The following is a 24,615-nucleotide window of genomic DNA, read 5'->3' as shown; positions in this document are numbered from 1 at the left end:
CACTGCACACAGATGTGCATCTTCGTCCAACTGTGACACACTCCTACAAGCAGACCATCTCGAGCAGCAGCACTGCACACACGCCTTATTGTGTGCAGTATATATTCTCTCCTTGCCAGTAGAGAATATATAAGTTTTATAATAAAACGAAGAAAAAGCAAAGCCGTTTGTACTAAATTCCTCCCCACTACAAGAAAGCTGCAGCCACAACCAAAACACCTATTAATACTGGTGGCAGCGGTGGGATTCCCCCTGACGTACTCCAGCTTCCACCCCAGCCAGCTATCTGGTACAACCACAGCTCGCCGTGTTTGACCTCGCCAGTGACATCAGGGTGTCGCTTGTGACATCAGCATGTCGTGAGTAACATCCCTACTCACCCAGTGTGCCAGCCCTGCTCGCCAGCCTCACGCCTCGCTACCACCCGACCTTGACTCACCGTGCCTGGCTCACCCAGCACGCGCCCGTGCCTGGCTCCCTCAGGGCGCGCTCTCAGCTGACTCGCTGTGACTCATCGTGCCTCATTGTGTCTCATCGCCCCGCCTGACGGCGCCCTCCGCCTGGCCTGATGTCTCCTGGCGTCTCCTACCGCCTCCTGACGCCGACGACGTCACAGCACGACGCCGGACCTGAGACGACCTGATTATCTCTACCTCGTTGAATGGATTGCCGCCCCAGAGGCCTTCATCTCTAGTTAAGTTCCCTTTGTTATTTGTGTAGTAGAATAAACTGTAGACTATTATGGGCATGTTATAAACTTTGTGAACTTATGGACAACTGATATTCACTTAGGCCTCGCTCACACACCTGTCCCTACAGACTGAGGTCTCGGTCGCTTTCTGAGAGTAACTTACTGTTAGCCAGTACTTTGCCTGAGAACACTAGACTACCCTCAGCTCTCGGTAGCTTTGCTTCTATTACTTCTTCAACCAGTAGCGACTCAGAACCAAACATGGCTCGCACCTCAAATGCAGCGAGTCCTAACTCGAGCACCGTTACATTTCTTCCCCAGTCTGTTGACATACGCCCACTTAGTGGAAGGGATCCAGCCCTCCTGGAATCTTGGTTCTCTAGTGCAGAAGCTAGAGTACGGGGACAAGGGTACTGCTGTCACATATGCAGACTTTATCAGTATGGCGACGTCCATCCTTGACTATAAAACCGGTGATGCGTATCTCGTGGCAGAATAATATGACTTAAAGAAAATTGTGAAGTGGGAAGAATTTAAGAAATTCTTTCGTAAGAGATATTCATCAGCTGTCGATCATGACCCCTTTGGCATTGCTCGCCAAATAGCTAATGCAGTCATGCGGCCTGATGAGACACGCAACGTTTTCGGCAGACGCTCTAGATAAGCTACATAGCTCACTGAAATCAGCTTTGACGGGCTCCAGATGGGTAGATAGGGGGAAGCCTCACTATAGACAATGTGTGTAGACTACTGACGTTTGGTGCCATGCGGCGTCATGCCCCCGAGGCCATACTGAAAGACATAGAGGCTAAGGACTTTGTTCAGGCAACACAATTTGGGAATTAATGGACGAGATGGTAGATTCCACAGAAAGGCTAAAGAACCGGGACTGTGCTCAGCACTCTGCCGTTTTCAGTGCAAATAGTCCCCAATAACCCTGTGAACGTTGTTACACGCTCTTTTCCTAGTAACGTTCAGACTCATGCTAGGTGGAGATCCGCTCCACCCTCATATGGGCCCAGGTCATACTCCAGGACTAGCTCTCCTCAGTATCCTCCACGCTCACGAACGCCAGAATGCTTTAACTGTGGCAAAGCAGACCACCGTAAGGCACAATGTACATCAAACAACACTCGTTACCAACAGCATGCCAGACATAACAATGCAGGCTATACTAACTATCACAACCGTCCTTATTGCACATTTCGCCGCAGATCTGGACCTGACACGTCTGACTGCCGAGCTGCTCGTGCACCATTCTGCACTTACCACCTGGTCATGACACTGTTGATTGTCGTGCTCGCCGTGGTACTAATCACCAAGATAACTGCTGTAGCCCTGCTCCTCCTGCCCATAACCAAACACATGCCGCAACCCCTAACCAGCGCCGACCGAGCCCTGCATCCCGACCTACTGCCCATGTTAGGCTTGCGACAGGTGTTCAAATGTGTTGTTATCAACCATAGTGAGTGGTGGATAATGTGACCTGGCCAGAAATTGAGACATTACATAGTGTGGCAGTGTCAGGGGCTTCTGGGAGGGAAGCAGTGTCAAGACCTGGGTTCCCTCCCAGGTACCCCTGGGCGTTATAGCCCTTGTGTTCTCTCTCCCTAACATGATGGTTTCCCTGTACGACTTGTGTTGTTTACATGAAGAACTGAGGACTCTCACCTATTAGCCAATGTATACAGTTCTGTATAATGCCTTTACAGCTACAGCTGCAAGTGACAACTATATAGTCATAGGCAAATTGATGGTAACTACCAGAAGTCAGACAAGACAACAGCAGCAGCAACAACAACAGCAGCAACAACAACAGCAGCAGCAACAACAACAACAACAACAACAACAACAACAACAACAACAACAACAACAACAACAACACAGACAGGCTATCAAACAAATGAGTATGCCTAGCACATCCGGCCACAACAGCAACTGCCACTCTACCACGGGCGAGGCTCTGCCCCCGGGGGACTTTCAACTGTGATGGTGGAAGTGAAACTTCATCGGAAGATGAAGGAGGCGTTCAAACAGCCAGAAGCAGAACATGTAGGCATCGGGAAAAGCGTTGATTGGCTGCGCAGTAATAACAAGAACAACAACAACAAACACCACAACAACATCCTCATCAACAACAACAACAACAACGACTACCAACAGAAGATGGTGAGTGGCACACTCTAATCTTCTCTACAACAGATATGGGATCAGCAGAGAAGTACAAATGGGTCATCAACGCCGCCTACACCCACAGAGCAGCACAACATTGAAAACAAATTTGTAGGTAGCAGCGTCATTGTACAGGTGCTTGGGGCCAGAGCCTTGCAGTTCTCACAGAGACTGACCAGGAGTATGAAGGTAAGAGTTTTACACTTGTGGCAGCAAGCCCACAGAAGAGACGGACCAAAATTATAATTAAGAACTACAGTAACCATGCTGATGTTGAACGTATTAAAGAACTTTCCAAGACCATCTGGGTCAAGTGCAACACGGGACTTGAGGGAGGGCAAAAAATCAAGCAATCGCAATGTGGGAGTGAGTGCTGCTCTCTGTCATTGCATTACCAGGCATATATGGCCATGTAGAGTTGAACGATATTTTGGCGGCCCATCCTTATGTGGCAAATGTCAACAGTGGGATCACAGGACCAGGCAATGTGGTCAACTAACTAGGTGTGGGTGTTGTAGTGGTTTCCACCACCCTAAACTATGATAGAATAAGCTTAGTGCTGATCATCCTGTAACACCCAAATGTGTCAACCGCCAGCAACCCCACCATGCCCTGAATCGACATTGCAGCAAGAGGCCTACTTTGCAACTACCATAACGAATACTTACCCAGGTCACAGGTGAACCTGTTTCCACGGAGGGGGGGGGGGGGTGCAGCCCTGAGGCAATCGGGTGGTCCAGTGACTGCAGCCTGTGGAGTGACCCGGGTAGCCCGCCACCACTCCCCCTTCCTCAAGGCCTACCCACTTCTCCCCCCTCCCACAAACCCTCCCAATCATACCTCACACACTGCCCACGGCGCCTCACCCTCAAATTCCCGAACCAAGACCACCCCCACCTGACACACCAGCCACCCACTCTGCCCACCAACCAGCCCCCTTCCTGACCCTCAAGAGGATGTCACCCTGACTCATATCAAAGCAATACTTGACCATATAATACAAAACCACCCGCTCGTCCAACAAATAATGCAACAGCAAATAGAACTTGAGCCCTTTGCCAGATTAAGAAGACTAGGGAACAAATCCTCCATATCCTGCAACAGCAGAGTCCATCATATGAGGGTCCAGCACGCCAGACCCTGGTGCATGGTGATGCAACATATGCTGCCAAGGTACATGACAGCAGACACAACAATGATACCAGCACACCAGGTCACACAGTAACACCAGGTCACACAGTAACACCAGGACACACAGTAACACCAGGACACACAGTTACACCAGTGCACACAGTAACACCAGGACACACAGTAACACCAGGGCACACAGTAACACCAGGACACACAGTAACACCAGGGCACACAGTAACACCAGGGCACACAGTAACACCAGGGCACACAGTAACACCAGGACACACAGTAACACCAGGACACACAGTAACACCAGGGCACACAGTAACACCAGTACACACAGTAACACCAGGACACACAGTAACACCAGGGCACACAGTAACACCATTCACCACAAAATACACAACAACACACGTGAACATAATTATATTAACGAACATAGAGCATCTGATGGCACACAACTTTAAAATGGATAATGAGAGTGAAGAACCTCTCACTATACTACAATGGAACTGCAGTGAGGTTTGCAGTAAAATTAGTGACATCATAAAGTACGTCCATGAACCCCAAACTGACGTTATAGTGCTACAGGAGACACTGGTGGGTGATGACTTCAACCAAAGATTCAGCGGTTATCGCAAGTTCTCCCTGCCCTCTGGGGGGAAGAAAATGGGATCTCATTATTTACGTAAAAAACAACATACTTGCACCGATTATTGATGACCTCCATATGGAGGATGAGTATGAGTCTCTGGGAGTAACCCTTCACTTAAACAATAATGCACTACACATAATCAACCTACATTTGCCACATATTAAACTTGACCTTGACACACTGCCTGAATTTATTAATGAGGAACCTACCTTGCTGGTGGGTGACCTTAATGCCAGACACCCACACTTTGGTGCCAACTGTCATCAGCACAATGTCAATGGACGGAAACTGTCACTCTTTGTCAGGGGAAGTGAAAACCTTAGAGTCCTGGGCGATGAACAGTCAACTCACCTCAGAGGAGGAAGATAAGACTACGCTCTCCTGCTGAATGCACAGGACACGGATGCCAGTACACACATTGTGCACAGTTTATGTAGTGACCATTGGGCACTGATTACCACCGTCGACATGAGCAAGAGAAGGAAAGAGTCAAATTAAAGATAAAAGTTATCACTCGGACCGGATATGAGGCCGCACTTCATAAACAGGATGAGTGACTGGTTCATGGAATACAAAATCCCAGAAGACATCGATACATTTGTTGATGATCTTAATAACCCAATTGAGCACTGTCTCAAGAGTTCCGCGCCGTACGACTGGGCGAAGTAACCCTCAGAAGAAAATACAATGGTATGAGAACGATTACATAAAGATGCTCAATGCAAATGTTAGGAGCATGAGTAGAGAGTACTGGAGACATCCCACTGAAAGTAACCAAGAGCTGTTTAAAACTGTGTCAAGTAGCCAGGGAAGAGAAGATTAAAGAACGGGAAAGACAATGGCTTCACTTCACTAGCACCATTGGAAGAGAAACATCTGCGAGACAACTGAAAGCAAAAATTCAGATAGCTAAGGGGGCAGAGCCCGGCCTGCGGCTCAAAAAGACCCCCAGGGTAAGGCTGAGGAACTAATTCACAAGTGTAGTGATGCAGCATCCTCCTCCTCCCTCCCTGCAGAAATCAGCAGGGAACAGCTCCTGCGACATGATGACAGAAGAATTAGGATAACAAGAGCACAATCTAAAAGGTGACGAGTATAGGCAACCAATCACAGCCCAGGAAGTAAGGGGGGCTATGAAAAAGGGATAAAAGTACAGCACCTGGTGAAGATGCGTCACCTACGACATACTCAATGCTCTGTGTGAAGTGTCTGGGAATCCACTACTCCACCTGTTTAACAAGTCATTCCTAAGTGGAGTGTTGGCCACACAATGGAAACACGCAATAATTGTTCCCATACCGAAGCCCAATGACCCTGGCAATTACTGACCTGTCAGTCTCGTGTCATCCACATGCAAGATGCTTGAAAGGATCATCTTAAACCGACTGTTGCACAAAATAAGCAGGCTAGGGAAGGGGGCGAATGGACTTGTTAAAGGACAGAGCACAGCAAATTGTATAGTTAATTACTTGGGTAATGATACAGCTAAGTACTCTGTATTTGTTGACATCATAGGAGCCCTCAAAAAAGCACAGGGGATTGAGATCCTGGACGAGCTTGCATCCATGAGTGTCAAGGGAAGACTCATGAAATGGATTGAAGACTACCTCACGAGGAGCTAGGAAAGCCAAGGTTTGTTTCAGCGGAGCAATCTCGAGAACAATGAATATGGAACTCGGGACCCACCCCGTCAAAGAGGGGTCTAAAGCCCTCACTATTCAACATACTTATAAACGCCATTGCAAATATTGAAATTCAGGAAGGAATACAAGTTGAAATTCAGGAAGGAACTGATGATGTCCTAATACAAGGTCCCACCTTGGGGAAAATTAAACAGACCATTGAACTCCTTGGAAGGAAATGAGTTGAACTCTGTTTCACTCTCTCCACAAACAAGACAACAGCATACTCTCATCACAAGCGGGTAGAAAATGAAGAACTACAAATTAATGGTGTAACACTTGAATGGGTTGACCACTACCGGTACCTTGGCATCACTGTTGGCTCTAACAAGGGGAAGAAAGAGGAGCTCAACCAACTCATAGGAACATGCAAAAGTCAACTCAGGGTACTGAAAGCTATGACCTGGAATGGGCATGGGGCCTCTATTGCATGCTTGAAATTATGTTACTTACAGGAAGAAACAAAAGCAAAAAATGGGATCAGATATCAGTCTGCTACCTCGAAGAACTTTACCTGCTTGAGTAAGCCCGTGAGTTCATGTCTGTAGAGAGGTTACCTCCCTGGGAGGATGACTCATGCAGGATTATCATCAATGAGATGAAAACGAAAAAATCCAACATGATACCACAAGAAATGAGGCACAATTATTTTGAGGAAATTTATAAAGAAGCCGGAAATGAATTTGATCAAATCTACACTGATGGGTCATCTAACCCTGTCAATGGCAGGCTGGTGCAGCATACACTGTAATTAGGAATAATGCCTGTGAATGCAGAAATGATGAAAAAGCACGTATTGAAAACTATGCCTCTTCAACGCCAGCAGAGCTAATTGTCATTGTTACGGTGTTAAGATTCCTTGAAAGAAACACTAATGGTGCAGTGATTCAAAAACAGCGCTACAAAGCCTTAGTAAAAATCGGGCAGAAAATCTTGCGATAGTCGCTGAAATTAAGAGACCTGTGAGAGTATTAACCAATCAGGGACGAGTCGTCAAATTCCTGTGGATCTCCTCCCATGTTCGAAATCTGTGGAAATGAACGCGCGAGTGTCCTGGCTGCTGAAGGCGCTGAAAGAGACCATATTGAATAATTCATACCCAAGACTCTTCTACAAATTAGCGGTATAATCAGGCAATATCACCGTGACAAGGTAACTGAGGAAAGGAGGATAGCAGAACAAATTAGTGAATCTGTATGTCTGTATGTGTGAATCTGTATTTCCCATCAGGTCTGCTTAACAGACATAATGTTGCATACGGGGAGGACTATCCTTCAGAGGTCCTGGGTAAAATGAGAAATGCATGGAATATTGCAGCTGAAGCGTCCAAGAAGGCACGGACTCGGTATGCTCATTTTTATGACAAGAAAGTGCGCCCTCTTGAGTTGAAGGAAGGAAGCCTCGTATTGAGAGTGAATGAGGCTGCGCCCGCCAATCAGAGCAGGAAACTAGCTCCGAGGTGGCGAGGACCCTATAGAGTAATTAAAAGGGCGGGGCCGGTTAATCTTGTTATAAAAGGAGTGTTCGAGGACCAGGTGGAAAGGACAATTCACGTGAATAAATTGAAACATTATCATGCTAGAGAGGAATTAGAACTGCCTTCAGCGGGTCTAGTTCCTGACTCAGCAGTGCTGACTCATGGCTTCACCGACGAGTCAGAAGATGAGGATGACCCTCTGTCATCGCTCATCAGTAGTCAGGTGCAGTCTCGCCACCCTATGGTGACGAGATCTCGCGCTGTACAGTAAAGTAACTTCCTTAGTTAGTATAATTTAGTATTGATTAGATTTTCCTGTAAAGGCAATGAGATGTACTATGTCTATACTTAACTCAGGTAGCAACTTTTACCGTGCTCTGGGGTTCCACCTCCACCAAACCCAGAGTATATCTATGCTTCCGCTGTGTTGTGTCTGTCTGTTCCCAGGTCTGATTGGTACGCCGACCCAGTTGTTCCAGCCACACGTGAACCCTTGTCTGTAAAGACCGAGGGGGGAGGCACGTTACACAAAGCCCTCCCCCCACTAGACCCAGTAACCCATACATCAGTTACTTTGGGGATGAGTGACTGTCCAAGAGTCACCCGGCCGACGCCTCACGTCACTAACGAGGTTGTCAGGGCCAGCGAGCTGTCCACATTATAGCAGTCACCGGAGGTGCCATACAACGCCGGGGTAGCTGTCTCGAGATCACCACTACCCACCTGCTGCGTCATCAAGACTGCAGTCATTCCAGCAGTGTTGGAGGAGAGGTCAAGAAATGGAAAGCACGTAGCAGTACTCAAGAATTTCGCCGGAAGATTAATGATTACGTCATCTGAAGTAACAAGAAAGCAGAAGTAAGGCGGTCACAGGTGGAAGGCACGGTTTCCCTACAGAGTACCGGGACTCGCCAATAGAAGGTCGCAAAATTGTCTCCTTTGGCCTAAAGTCGGCGGTACGAGGGTATACACAGTTGGTGTTTACGGCCTAGTAACCTGGTGACATCAAGAAACGCCTGAGATGACGTGAGCAATGATGGAAGACGAGATTCACCTGTTCTGCAAACAAGCAACCCGCCTCTACGACCTTCTGACACCACTCCTGCTAAGAGACACCGTTGGTACATCCAGTCCTGCTCTGCTGTGGTCATCTGCGACAAGTTTAACATCAAGACTACCGTGTGAACTGTGATTGATACGAAGGCGTGTGGACTGTCGAGAGCAAGATTAATGGCCGAAGTAACAGTATTCTACAGCTGTCACTTGGCACTCCGCTCTACTACACTCTGTCGTCATTCAGGAGTACCGGATGGGAGTACAAGAGGACCAGGTATTGATGTCTACACATGAGAAGAAGCAAGATCGACACCGTCATCGTCAGCGACTACATTCAGCATCCAGCAGCATCGATTTTTTTTTTCGATTACTCAATATGAACAATTGATACAAACAACAAAGTGGCTCTGAACATCTGTGTAAAGAACATCTGGACACTTTTGTTTAAATGTTGAAAAACAGAGTTAGAATCAATTCTTTATAAATGTTGAAAAACAGATTTAAAATAATTCTGGTATAATATATGAAAATTTAACTATAAATTGGTCAGTAATCAAAATCGAAGCCCCTGTGTAATTGTCTCAGCCCAGAACAAACGGTTATGGAAAATTATGTTGTGCTATTTTTTTTTTTTCAGAATGTTTGAACACAGGAGAGGCGGACCAATATAAACATTGACACTTCTAGTGAGTGAGAACACTTGGCTGTACAGTCAGCTGAAACCTGTGATATAGTATAGGAAATTTTTTTTTTATTTTTAGATACATGTAATAAACGTTAGGTGTGTTCCTTAGCATGTCAAGGTTGACATTGATGGGGAGTGGTTAGTACACGGATGTGAACTTGATAGTTCCGTAGTACGCTCCCGGATGACTGAAAGTTCAGTCTGATGATATAACTTTAATGTTTATGTTTGAGCACGGTGTGGCCGGCTCTAGAGGACACATGGACTTGGCTAGTGAAGAGCCAAGAGAGTTTAATAGCTAGTCTTTGATGGTAGAGTAGGGACATGTTATTTAGCTATGTCAGTAAGGATAGGATGTATGTTTCCTGATATTAGAGGATTGCTGTCAGTTGACAGCTGAGAAATTTATGAAATATGAACATGTTTATTATGATGTTGGACTATTATTTGTCAAATTTTATTAGTTAGGTTAGCTTTTGTTTGTGGCATGAGTTGAATTGTGGGTTTGGATACTAAACCTCGTGAATTTTAACAAATTAACAAGGTTTACTAAGTGCTTGTGCGGGGGGGTTGTAACAAACTAGGCTGTTGTAAGAATTATTCAGAGTGGTTTATCGACAAAAGAGAATGGGAAGCTGAGCCGCATGGTGACCTGACCCCCAGGGGAATTCGCGGTGGAATTAACCGACGCTTTGTTCATAACTGCGTATAATGAATCATCCTATAGTATTCAGTAATTTAGAGAAAATTAGCCTTTATTCATTTTGCATTAAAATTGTATTGTATAATAGTACGGGATACAATATCAAGAGTATTCTAATTATTGAGTTTAAGTCACCATCAGTGACGTCACGAATCAGATCTAACTTTTAAAGCGGAGTGACCGGCGGTCATAGGTCATCAGGGGTTGACATGTCTAATATTTTTCAAAGTTTTAATAACCATTTTTGTGATCGGGAACAGCTTTGCCGTTAGATGTTTGTAATTTAATTCAGTAAAATAATTCAACCAGTCTGGATCAATTAAGTACAACAGAGGTTAATTGTTATAACTTAAACCTTGCTAAAGTAACTGGGTAAGCGATGCGGAACAATACAATACTCTGTCTGGGGTAGTCCAGACAAGGAAAAAATCAGTGTGGTCACGGAAGCAGCTGGGATAAGAGGTCAACATCTTACCTCTCCCCAAGAACAGCCCCAACACCTAGAGCTGTGGTCGCCCAAGGTATAGTTGCTATTGTTAAGTATAGAAATAGTCTCATTTGCCACTCAGGTCAAGTAGGGAGTGTTAAAGTGATAGGGAGTGAACATATTTAGATTTTGTTTTAGTTTTCTTTTAATAAATTAAATTTGTTATTAATTTGCATTTTATTGTTTCCATGTGTTTTATGTGTATACTTGTCCTGGTCACGTGGTCCACACGAGGCAGAGTTGCATTGGGCGCCGATTCTAACATCGAATCGGAATTATCATTACCGTGTAATTTATTCCACACTCAAGGTCATCGTTTATAGTGGGGATCAAGCCCCTAGGTTGATTAATTAGCGTGATCGATCCAGACCTCGATCATTGCTCTTGTATTACTGGTCTGGTGGTGGCAGCAGAGGTGACTCTAGGGTTTTGTTCAGAGCTTAGGTCACGTCATACTGGGTGTAGAATCCTAAGTCGGTCAATCGTCTTAGGACCACGTGGCGTGGAGTTGGCTTTGGTAAAAGTTTTGGAGTCCCTTGGTTTAGAAATAAAAGTAAGAATACGGGTAGAGGGAGTAGAAAGAAGGAAGAAAAGAGAGAGAAAGCCAAACCCGTGTTACAGACCCCAGACCCATGCTGTGGGCGGTAGTGGACCCCAGACCCATGCTGTGGGTGGTAGTGGACCCCAGACCCACGCTGTGGGTGGTAGTGAACCCCAGACCCACGCTGTGGGTGGTAATGGACCCACGCTGAAGAAGTGAACATGAAGCTCCACTGTGGTGGTGAGGAGTGAGCGTGGTGGGGCGTCCGGCCGTGCTGGCTAATATGGTACTGTTTTACAGCGCCTCCCGCCGCCTTCAGTCTGCCTTTGTTTACCTTCCAGTTTTCACAATCCCGATCCCCTTCGTTTCACTTTGTTTGCTCGTAATTATCACCGTAGCTAAAAACCAACTTTTTCACTCACTTCCTGTTTGCTTGATCCTTAAACAGGCCTACTGTAAGACTCATTTTTCCTGGCTATGTGTAATCTATACCTTTAAAACACTAAAACAAATCTCGAAATGCCGCTGGTGTGGCAGTGTTGGATGTGTGTGTGTGTGTGTGTGTGTGTGTGTGTGTGTGTGTGTGTGTGTGTGTGTGTGTGTGTATGTGTGTGTGTGTGTGTTCTCATCTAGCTGTTGAGCTTGCTGGGTTGAGCATTAGCTCTTAATGCCCACCTTCTTGAGAGGTTATCTTGAGATGATTTCGGGGCTTTAGTGTCCCCGCGGCCCGGTCCTCGACCAGGCCTCCACCTCCAGGAAGTAGCCCGTGACAGCTGACTAACACCCAGGTACCTATTTTACTGCTAAGTAACAGGGGTATAGGGTGAAAGAAACTGCCCATTGTTTGTTTCTCGCCGGCGCCCGGGATCGAACCCGGGACCACAGGATCACAAGTCCAGTGTGTTGTCCGCTCGGCCGACCGGCCATCGTTAGTTCACTCCAGATATTTTTTTCTTCACTCTTTATATTTCCTATATTTATATTTTAATTTGTGTATCGAATTGGCTTTGACAACTTCGTCATCTAGCCCGCGCCACGTGTTTACGACTCTGGGACTGAAAAGTTCTTTCTGGCATCCCTGTGACTCATCTGTGTTTCCAGATTCCAGTTATGTCCCCTCGTTCTACTGTTCCTTAATTTGAACGTTGCTTCTATATGTACATTGTCGTATTCTTTCATTCTGGACCTTCAGTCCAGTTCCTTCAGTCTTTCTTCATAACTCAGTCCTCTTAGCACATGACCGAGCCTTGTTGCATATCATGAACTATTTTCTAGTTTTATTTTTTTTTTTTTTTGGTAGGGGTTCGACGCTGGGGCAGCATACTCAATAATAGGTCTCACAGAGGAAGTATACCGTGCTCGGAAGGGATCTTTGTTCAAGGATAACCTGATGTCTGCCAGTATATCGTATGTTGTCCTCGCTATCCTGCTGATGGGTGCCTCCGGTGTTATTTCTCAAGTTATGTCCACTCCTAAGTTTTTTTCTTTATCAGAAGTTGGGAGCTCCTGGGTATGACGCTAGGTATGCTCTGGGTATGCTATTAGATATGCTTCTGTGTACACTGCTAAGTATGCTCCTAGGTATGCTCCTGTGAATGCTACTAGGTGTGCTCCTGGGTGTGCTCCTGAGGTATGCTCCTGGGTATGCTTTTGGGTATGATCCTAGGTATGCTTTTAAGTATGCTCCTAGGCATGATTTTTGATATGCTTTTGGTGTATGCTCCTGGGTATGCACCAGTGTACACTACTAGATATGCTCCTGTGTATGCTCCGGTGTATGCTACTTGGTATGCTCCTGGATATGCTACTAGGTATGCTCCTGAGTATGCTACTAGGTGTGCTCCTTAGTATGCTACAAGGTATGATATTAGGTATGCTCCTGTGCATACTACTAAATATGCTCCTGGGGTATGCTCATAGGTATTCTCCTGGGGTATGCTGCTTGTAATAACCCGACCTACTCCTCCCTTACTGCCCTCAACACCCCCGCTCAACACAGCTTGCGGGTCACTGTGACCCTCAATGAACTACCCGTTGATATTAAGACTGAAATATTATATGAAGGGGGGGGGGAGCAACAAATGAAGGGTTTATTAATTTAAAAATAAGAAATAAAAACATTTTTTGTGATATATACAAGAGTTGTTACATTCTTGTACAGCCACTAGTACGCGTAGCGTTTCGGGCAGGTCCCTGGAATACGATCCCCGCCGCGAAGAATCGTTGTTACAACCAAGTACACATTTTACTGTTGCGTTAAGCAGAGGCTACAGTTAAGGATTTGCGCCCAGTAAATCCTCCCCGGCCAGGATACGAACCCATGACAAAGCGCTCGCGGAACGCCAGGCGAGTGTCTTACCACTACACCACGGAGACTGTCTAATTAACTTATTAAACACTGCCACCACCTTCCCGGTAACATACCTGAATGTGTCGAGATTACTGATCTACCAGGAACGACAGGAATCAATAATTATGAAGTCAAAGGCGATAGGGACCTTGGTAATATTGCTTGGGAATTATTGGGAATTAGTCATATAACCTTTACTTTACTTATTGAGAATAGAGGGACTTCAAATTCAGCACACGACTACCACATATCAAGAGAACACAGCATTAACCAAAGGGGGAACAGATAACTAAACACAAATATGTTAAAAACTTTATTTTAACTCACATATATTGAAAACAAATTGAGATATATCCTAGCTGTAAATACCCGGTCGGGAGCCGGTCGGCCGAGCGGACAGCACACTGGACTTGTGATCCTGTGGTCCCAGGTTCGATCCCGGGCGCCTGCGAGAAACAATGGGCAGAGTTTCTTTCACCCTATGCCCCTGCTACCTAGCAGTAAAATAGGTACCTGGGTGTTATAGTCAGCTGTCACGGGCTGCTTCCTGGGGGTGAAGGCCTGCTCGAGGACCGGGCCGCGGGGACACTAAAGCCCCGAAATCATCTCAAGATAACCTCAAGATATAACCCTATGAGGCAATAGTCTGATTCAATGATGTACATGAACACTCAATCACACTTTACCTTAATCCTGCAATCTGCCAAAGACGTTGAATAGCTTGCCCTCTAGGTCAGATGACCTACACCCCAGTGGAGCCCCAAGACACACTGAATTTAATTTTTTCATAAATCCTCTCAGTGGGAACAGCTCCTCCCACTCTAAGTTTTCCTAGGCCCAATAAGCTCTCAAGACTCGAGCCAATGGATTCAAAGTTTTACTCTAAGCTAGCCAAATACCCTGACTGGCTCCGCCTACGCTGGCTTCGCTGGCTAGGCTAGAGGCCTGCCCTGAAAGTTATGTATTAATCCCGTAGAATCCTCAATCGTTCCCCACGCAACATGCACTACCTTTTGCCTTAAAGTCATGAGAGATCCTACATCTCCTGCATTGCTCAGAGACAAATTATTTAGTGCTGTTAACACCCTTTTGACTGGTGCCGACATACCAACTCACTTCTTTTATGATAATTGGCTGAGAAACAATGCTTACAATCTCATTAAACTTAACATTCCTTTTAAGTGCAATCTACCTGTCTCTGATATTCCTCTTTATCTGTACCCCACCATTCAAGTATCATACACACCTGTCACCAAGAAAGATAATGAGAATCTTGCTCTACTCAAAGCTGTCACTCTTGAAACAATTGCCTCCTCCATCGAGAGTCTAAGATCTCACGAGCACTGTGTCTACACCGACGGCTCAGTCCAGTCTTCTACTGGACGGACTGCAGCGGCATGTAGGTTTTATAGAAATAATATTTGCACAAAGACTGTCAGTGTCAGGTTAAACAACTGGCTGACCTCCACACAAGCAGAACTAGCAGCATTACATTTAGCAACCAGCACATTAAAAAACATTGGAGGAGGAATAATATTCTGCGATTCAAAGTCTGCTCTTCAAGCAATCGAAAACTTCTCTTGGAAGATCGACAGCAAGAACCTCATACTCCCATACATCTGTGGCACTGTGTTATAGAGCCTGTGAGGCAGAGACCTGTGGCACTGTATTATAGAGCCCGGGAGGCAGAGAGCTGTGGCACTGTGTTATAGAGCCCGGGAGGTAGAGATCTGTGGCATATTGCCAGAGAAGGCAAAAAAAAAAAACATGATGGAATATACCGCAGATTTCTGGACACATAACTTCCCAGCCAAATGAATAATGCACACTATACCCCCGGCGAGGCAGCTGCTGCGTATATTACTACATTTGAATCACAAATATGTGTCTCACCACACAATAAAACACACAAATCTCCAGTCAGCTGTTTGCAAACAACAAACGACGCTCCGCGGACGTGTGTGGACCGCAAATCCGGATTCAGATTTCAGATCTCTGACGACTTTGTTTTTCCCCTCGATCGCTAGGCTTCGGATTGAACGGATTGACGCTAAGGGCCATTTAAATGCGGATTCGCGATTGGAGCTGAGACAACATGGCTTCTGCCTGGCTGGCATGCGAGTGACATCCCTGATTGTTCTGAGAATCCAAGAATAATGAAGGATTTACACCTCTGTTACCTGAACATCGACTCAGTTATCGCGGCTTTGTTTACATTCATGTAAACAATGTAGACAAAGCCGTCATGGTTAAAGAGAGATGTACTGGTTTTGTAAGTTGGTGCGTAAATATTTGATGAATCCGGTCCCATTAAATCTAACGTTTATATTCGACTGTGTAGTAGAGATGAGCCCCCCAACCTATGGTCAATCACAGCACACATTCAATACGATTTCAACAATATACAAATAACTAGAAATATTTTTATATTTAGTGTCTTTTATTTACTTGGTGGTGGACCCCGTCACCCGGCCGTGGGTCAGGGTACTGGTGGACCCCGTCACCAGGCCGTGGGTCGGGGTACTGGTGGACCCCGTCACCAGGCCGTGGGTCAGGGTACTGGTGGACCCCGTCACCTGGCCGTGGGTCGGGGTACTGGTGGACCCCGTCACCTGGCCGTGGGTCAGGGTACTGGTGGACCCCGTCACCTGGCCGTGGGTCAGGGTACTGGTGGACCCCGTCACCAGGCCGTGGGTCAGGGTACTGGTGGACCCCGTCACCTGGCCGTGGGTCAGGGTACTGGTGGACCCCGTCACCAGGCCGTGGGTCAGGGTACTGGTGGACCCCGTCACCTGGCCGTGGGTCAGGGTACTGGTGGACCCCGTCACCTGGCCGTGGGTCAGGGTACTGGTGGACCCCGTCACCAGGCCGTGGGTCAGGGTACTGGTGGACCCCGTCACCTGGCCGTGGGTCAGGGTACTGGTGGACCCCGTCACCTGGCCGTGGGTCAGGGTACTGGTGGACCCCGTCACCTGGCCGTGGGTCAGGGTACTGGTGGACCCCGTCACCTGGCCGTGGGTCAGGGTACTGGTGGACCCCGTCACCAGGCCGTGGGTCAGGGTACTGGTGGACCCCGTCACCTGGCCGTGGGTCAGGGTACTGGTGGACCCCGTCACCTGGCCGTGGGTCAGGGTACTGGTGGACCCCGTCACCTGGCCGTGGGTCAGGGTACTGGTGGACCCCGTCACCAGGCCGTGGGTCAGGGTACTGGTGGACCCCGTCACCTGGCCGTGGGTCAGGGTACTGGTGGACCCCGTCACCTGGCCGTGGGTCAGGGTACTGGTGGACCCCGTCACCAGGCCGTGGGTCAGGGTACTGGTGGACCCCGTCACCTGGCCGTGGGTCAGGGTACTGGTGAACCCCGTCACCTGGCCGTGGGTCAGGGTACTGGTGGACCCCGTCACCAGGCCGTGGGTCAGGGTACTGGTGGACCCCGTCACCTGGCCGTGGGTCAGGGTACTGGTGGACCCCGTCACCAGGCCGTGGGTCAGGGTACTGGTGGACCCCGTCACCTGGCCGTGGGTCAGGGTACTGGTGGACCCCGTCACCAGGCCGTGGGTCAGGGTACTGGTGGACCCCGTCACCTAGCCGTGGGTCAGGGTACTGGTGGACCCCGTCACCAGGCCGTGGGTCAGGGTACTGGTGGACCCCGTCACCTGGCCGTGGGTCAGGGTACTGGTGGACCCCGTCACCTGGCCGTGGGTCAGGGTACTGGTGGACCCCGTCACCTGGCCGTGGGTCAGGGTACTGGTGGACCCCGTCACCTGGCCGTGGGTCAGGGTACTGGTGGACCCCGTCACCTGGCCGTGGGTCAGGGTACTGGTGGACCCCGTCACCAGGCCGTGGGTCAGGGTACTGGTGGACCCCGTCACCTGGCCGTGGGTCAGGGTACTGGTGGACCCCGTCATCTGGCCGTGGGTCAGGGTATTGGTGGACCCCGTCACCTGGCCGTGGGTCAGGGTACTGGTGGACCCCGTCACCTGGCCGTGGGTCAGGGTACTGGTGGACCCCGTCACCAGGCCGTGGGTCAGGGTACTGGTGGACCCCGTCACCAGGCCGTGGGTCAGGGTACTGGTGGACCCCGTCACCCGGCCGTGGGTCAGGGTACTGGTGGACCCCGTCACCTGGCCGTGGGTCAGGGTACTGGTGGACCCCGTCACCTGGCCGTGGGTCAGGGTACTGGTGGACCCCGTCACCTGGCCGTGGGTCAGGGTACTGGTGGACCCCGTCACCTGGCCGTGGGTCAGGGTACTGGTGGACCCCGTCACCTGGACGTGGGTCAGGGTACTGGTGGACCCCGTCACCTGGCCGTGGGTCGGGGTACTGGTGGACCCCGTCACCTGGCCGTGGGTCAGGGTACTGGTGGACCCCGTCACCAGGCCGTGGGTCAGGGTACTGGTGGAACCCGTCACCTGGACGTGGGTCAGGGTACTGGTGGACCCCGTCACCTGGCCGTGGGTCAGGGTACTGGTGGACCCCGTCACCTGGCCGTGGGTCAGGGTACTGGTGGACCCCGTCACCCGGCCGTGGGTCAGGGTACTGGTGGACCCCGTCACCTGGCCGTGGGTCAGGGTACTGGTGGACCCCGTCACCAGGCCGTGGGTCAGGGTACTGGTGGACCCCGTCACCTGGCCGTGACTCATGTTTACAACTCTGATGAGTAAATGATGATTGTTGCTGCCAGAAACGCCCTCGACGCCCTTCAGCGAGCATGAATAAAAATTTCCGGCGTAGATAGACAGCCGATTCACAGTACAATGCAAATTAGAAATACAATTTTCTTTTTCAATTCATCGTCAAAGATTCTTGAATGGCGGAGGAACTAGGCGCGAGGTGACGGTCTTTGAGCGTCGCCCGCGGGAAGATTTATATAACGGAAGCCATTGTTTGTTGTGGTCGTGTCTGGGCGCCACGACACCCAGGCGTCGCTACCACCACATCTATTCTATGTCGTTGAAACTATGATTAGTTTAATTTACAATACAAATAAGTACATTATTCATTTCCACAAGAAAAAGTCATAATAATTGCCAAATGAATCATCGAATTATAAATCTATATCAAAATTTTAGTGTGTGCGGAAAAAACCACATTGAACAGTAAAGAAAAAAACTGTAACGCATTTTCGACTGTCAGGTACAGTCTAGCTACTTATGAAGACCTGACAGTCGACAGGATCCGTGTTAGAATCATTGATCTCTCTGTTTCGGACGGATACAGCGACCACACAAGGCAAAAGACACATCTAACACTTTATGTAGGACATACGTAAATCTGTGTATCTATGTATTTACGTATGTAGGTTAGCTTAGCATTTTAAAAGCACCGAATCACCTTCTGTGGTTGAGTGTTCAATAAAACCCTTGAACTATATGTTTAACACATCTCTAACCCTGTCCATGGAGGACAGAAGAAAATGTATATATGCTGGTTAGCATTGTAAACGTGTGGCCACGTCTGTGGTAGAAAATAATAAAATAAAAAAAAAAATAAAAAGACTGGACATCGGCGAGGCATTATACATGAAGCAAACTAAGCCACGCATCAAGACCCAACTACCAACACTAAGCCACGCATCAAGACCCAACTACCAACACTAAGCCACGCATCAAGACCCAACTACCAACACTAAGCCACGCATCAAGACCCAACTACCAACACTAAGCCACGCATCAAGACCCAACTACCAACACTAAGCCACGCATCAAGACCCAACTACCAACACTAAGCCACGCATCAAGACCCAACTACCAACACTAAGCCACGCATCAAGACCCAACTACCAACACTAAGCCACGCATCAAGACCCAACTACCAACACTAAGCCACGCATCAAGACCCAACTACCAACACTAAGCCACGCATCAAGACCCAACTACCAACACTTACACTCGGCCAATTTCCAGAACACGACGGAACATAAAGTATGCTGTCCCAGTCATCATGCCAACACACAGCATGCTGTCCCAGTCATCATGCCAACACACAGTATGCTGTCCCAGTCATCATGCCAACACACAGCATGCTGTCCCAGCTATCATGCCAACACACAGCATGCTGTCCCAGTCATCATGCCAACACACAGCATGCTGTCCCAGTCATCATGCCAACACACAGCATGCTGTCCCAGTCATCATGCCAACACACAGCATGCTGTCCCAGTCATCATGCCAACACACAGCATGCTGTCCCAGTCATCATGCCAACACACAGCATGCTGTCCCAGTCATCATGCCAACACACAGCATGCTGTCCCAGTCATCATGCCAACACACAGCATGCTGTCCCAGTCATCATGCCAACACACAGCATGCTGTCCCAGTCATCATGCCAACACACAGCATGCTGTCCCAGCTATCATGCCAACACACAGCATGCTGTCCCAGTCATCATGCCAACACACAGCATGCTGTCCCAGTCATCATGCCAACACACAGCATGCTGTCCCAGCCATCATGCCAACACACAGCATGCTGTCCCAGTCATCATGCCAACACACAGCATGCTGTCCCAGCTATCATGCCAACACACAGTATACTGTCCCAGCCATCATGCCAACACACAGCATGCTGCCCCAGCTATCATGCCAACACACAGCATGCTGTCCCAGCTATCATGCCAACACACAGTATACTGTCCCAGCAATCATGCCAACACACAGCATACTGCCCCAGCCATCATGCCAACACACAGTATACTGCCCCAGCCATCATGCCAACACACAGTATACTGTCCCAGCTATCATGCCAACACACAGTATACTGCCCCCAGCCATCATGCCAACACACAGTATACTGTCCCAGCCATCATGCCAACACACAGCATACTGCCCCAGCCATCATGCCAACACACAGTATACTGTCCCAGCCATCATGCCAACACACAGCATACTGTCCCAGCCATCATGCCAACACACAGCATACTGTCCCAGCCATCATGCCAACACACAGCATGCTGCCCCAGCCATCATGCCAACACCACAGTGATAAGATACTGTGGACCTACTAGTGGAGTACTTCTTCACTTTATCACCTTCACCTCATCACCTTCACCTCATCACCTTCACCTCATCCTCGGATACACATCATACAACAAGACAATTTGAAATTTACGGGCTATTCATGCCCGTGCCACCTCTTGGGTGCCTTAATCTTCATCAATTAATCAATCGATCAATCAATTTGAAATCATCTACTCTGCCTTGACAATGTTAACGCGACGCATCTCTTAGCGTCAAGCTTAATAAAACTGTGAAAATGAACCTTGGACATTTTTTTGGACGTTCATTTTGAACGGTCACAATTTTTCAAGTTCCTTTTCAAGTGAAGAAAAATGTAAGGAAAATAGAAGAGAAGATTTGTTCTAGAATCTTTAATCTCACTTGATCAGTCACATTCAATAATGTATGCCTATATGTTGTTGAATATGACCGAAAAGGTTAGATTAAAAATTCTAACACGAATTTTCTCAATTTATTAATGGTCTGACGCCTAGAAGCGTTTCGTAAGAGCTTCTTATATTCTCAAAGACTTTACACTACACTTATGATACACTTGATACACTGTGTATGAAACATTTGACATAACTCTTGCTTTTTATTGGTTTTGGGCGAGGCGTTGCTGAGCCACAGCAATGCATGGCCGGGTACAGCTAGTAATATATATATATATATATATATATATATATATATATATATATATATATATATATATATATATATATATATATATATATATATATATATTGAGGGGAATATATATGTAATATATATATATATATATATTACATATATATATATATGTCGTACCTAGTAGCCAGAACTCACTTCTCAGCCTACTATACAAGGCCCGATTTGCCTAATAAGCCAAGTTTTCATGAAATAATTGTTTTTCGACTACCTAACCTACCTAACCTAACCTAACCTAACTTTTTCGGCTACCTAACCGAACATAATCTATAGAGATAGATTAGGTTAGGTTAGGTAGGGTTGGTTAAGTTCAGTCATATATCTACGTTAATTTTAATTCCAATAACAAAAAATTGACCTCATACATAATGAAATGGGTAGCTTTATCATTTCATAAGAAAAAAATTAGGGGAAATATATTAATTCAGGAAAACTTGGCTTATTAGGCAAATCGGGCCTTGCATAGTAGGCTGAGAAGTGCGTTCTGGCTAGTAGGTACGACATATATATATATATATATATATATATATATATATATATATATATATATATATATATAATTTGTATATTTTTGGAGCATATTTTCTCTAATATATATGTCATTGAACACAACAGCATTGTGACTATTATTCATTTTCTTTTAGATATTTTCCTTCCTACACAAATATCATCTTACCATGTAGAGGGGAAAGAAACACTAGATCACTTAATCTTTCCATTTTCATTGTTCGACGTTTTGTCAACAATGTGACATCTTCAGGAGTACACTGTTACACTAGCACAGCTATACTGTGGCTACAAGGTTCTTGTTGTTGTTTTAGATATAACTACTCAGAACGAAATATCCATGTAGCACGGGCTACAGTGAGCCCGTAATTGAGTTTGGTTAATCGCGATAACTGTTCTTTTTCGCTTCGGTTGTAGCGCACTGATTGCGTCTTGTTTTAATAACATTATCCTGGTGGCGGATGTGGATGCTCAGTGTTCACTGGTGTGTCCCATTCTTCAACTGCTTTTCTAATCATTGTAGTCGCTGTGGAGCTTACAAGATTGATTGCTGAAGAATAAGCTACCCAAGAGATGGCACGGGCATGAATAGCCCATAAAGCTTACAAGGTTGTTGTTGTTGTTTCAGATTTAGCTACTCAGAACAAAGTATCCATGTAGCACGGGCTATGGTGAGCCCGTAATTGAGTTCGGTTATTCGCGATAACCTTGTTTCTGTGATATATGGGTCTAAGTTTAAAATGGAGGAGGGCATTCTTCCTTTTTCCCTGTTTATCGCTTCTGTTTTAGTGCACTGGTTTTAGTCTTGTTTTATTAACATTATCTTGGTGGCGGATGTAGATGCAGAATGTTCACTAGTGAGTCCCATTCCTCAACGGCTTTTCTAATCATTGTAGTGGCTGTGGAATGTGCATCTAATGCAGCTGCTGTCGTTGGATTAATGTTGAGTTTGATGCGCTGGGTTATTACCTCCCAGCAGCACTTGTAACCAAGTCTGAGTCTGTGTATGGCTACTGCAATGTCTCTGCATATCTTTTTGTCAGGTTTGAAAGAGTAGTAACCAGTGGCTTGTTCGTACCTATATCGCGGTGGATCTTCCCTCCGCTACTTTGGTTCTGTGGCATTGAGAATATTTTCTTCTTGATTTGCTCCTTAATCTGTGAAAAACTTGGAGGTATTTGAACTTGTACAACAGGTAGAGCAGTGGCAGTTTTTGCTAGTGAGTCTGCCTTTTCATTACCATCTATGCCAATGTGACTTGGTATCCAATTAAGGGTGATTGACAGCCCTAGATTATGGGCTTCTTTTCCTATATGTTGAATTTCTGTGAGGAGTTGTATATAATCTCTGTGCTGACTGGATAACAATGCCTGGAGCGAAGAAGAAGAGCGATAATTACAAGGAAAAATCTAGACATTTATAAGTGTAGGGTATACCTCACTCTACGATTCACCTAACCCCTTTAATCGTAGGGAGCGGCGAAGGATAGGACAAGGTGATTGTTGCCTGACAACGTCTTCTAGCTGTCCGCCAAGTCTTCAATCTTCCATCTTCAAGAGAGATGACATCAGTGTACCTGTGTCTGTTGGACACAGAATGTATTCCTGAAGATGTCACATTGCTGACGAAATGAACAATAAAAATGGAAAGAGTGATCTATTGTTTCGGGTCTGGGGTCGAAGGCGTGTTCTGCCCTGGTCCCCCCCTTCACCTTCTAAGTCGGGGGCGGCGGCCTGCCCGGTCAACTTCTCAGTGTCGACCCAAACCTGACTTCTACTTCGACAATTATAAATACATTACCAACGACTACCTCTTCTACTAAGGATAATTTCTACTAATATTACTAACAACAATTTCTACTCCTAGAAACAACTACTTTTGCTTGTCATATTAACTACTTCAACTAATAATACTAACAACTTCTTCTACAAATACCAAGAGCAACTACTTGAACTATTACAAATACTATTACCATCACTTGTACTACCACCAACATGTGTATGAATACTATTATTAGGGGCCTAACAGCCGAGTGGACAGCGCTCGTAATCCTGAGGTTCCGGGTTCAATCCCCGGTGAAGACAAACAAATGGCCAGTTTCTTTCCTCACTGATGAACCTGTTCACCTAGCAGTAAATAGGTACCTGGGAGTTAGACAGCTGCTACGGATTGCTTCCTGGGGATGTGTGTGTAACAAAAAGGAGGCCCTGGTCGAGGACTGGGCCGCAGAGACGTTAAGCCCCGAAATTATCTCAAGACAACCTCAAGAAGAACCCCATCTACCACAACTCAACCCATCTACCACAACTCCCACCACAACTATCAATATTGCCACTACCACCACCACCACCACAACTACAGACGGTCACAATAGCCTTTGACGCGCGAGCCTCGTCCGGGAATGTAGCAGAGGTCGTGTTATGGCAAAGAAAATAAAAAAAAATCAAGGGCCTGGTAGAAGCGAGCCAAGCGGAAAACTCCGCCAGCGTCCCCCGCGCGCTCCCTCCCTCTCCTCTCTCTCATCCTTGTGCAGGAGATATGATGGTGGCAGTCATCTTGCCGGCGCTCCGGGGACACCACACCGGCCATCACGGCCCATACTTCACCTTGATCACTTTATATAACCCCAGGGAATTTTCTGTGGACATGAGAGGTATTCTTCCTTCCCCTTCCAGGCTGCTGACTTCTTAGCTTATGCGAGATATATATATATATATATATATATATATATATATATATATATATATATATATATATATATATATATATATACACGAGAAAACCACATGTG

The 24,615-nt window shown here is 46.8% G+C and overlaps 1 protein-coding gene across 1 annotated transcript; it reads right to left on the bottom strand.

The window, feature by feature from the left end:
- Positions 1-17,214: 17,214 nt before the first annotated feature.
- Positions 17,215-18,273, bottom strand: LOC138363157 (uncharacterized). Its single transcript, XM_069322153.1, has one exon. It carries the CDS (start codon positions 18,271-18,273, stop codon positions 17,215-17,217), a length of 1,059 nt encoding a protein of 352 aa, XP_069178254.1.
- Positions 18,274-24,615: the final 6,342 nt, after the last annotated feature.

This window comes from Procambarus clarkii, chromosome 1, assembly GCF_040958095.1.
Source record: "Procambarus clarkii isolate CNS0578487 chromosome 1, FALCON_Pclarkii_2.0, whole genome shotgun sequence".
NCBI lineage: Eukaryota > Metazoa > Arthropoda > Malacostraca > Decapoda > Cambaridae > Procambarus > Procambarus clarkii.
This window is presented reverse-complemented; position numbering and strand designations above follow the sequence as displayed.

What these genes read in the sequence shown, in the direction of transcription:
- LOC138363157 (XM_069322153.1), bottom strand. Translation starts at nt 18,273, where the DNA reads ATGAGTCACGGCCAGGTGACGGGGTCCACCAGTACCCTGACCCACGGC.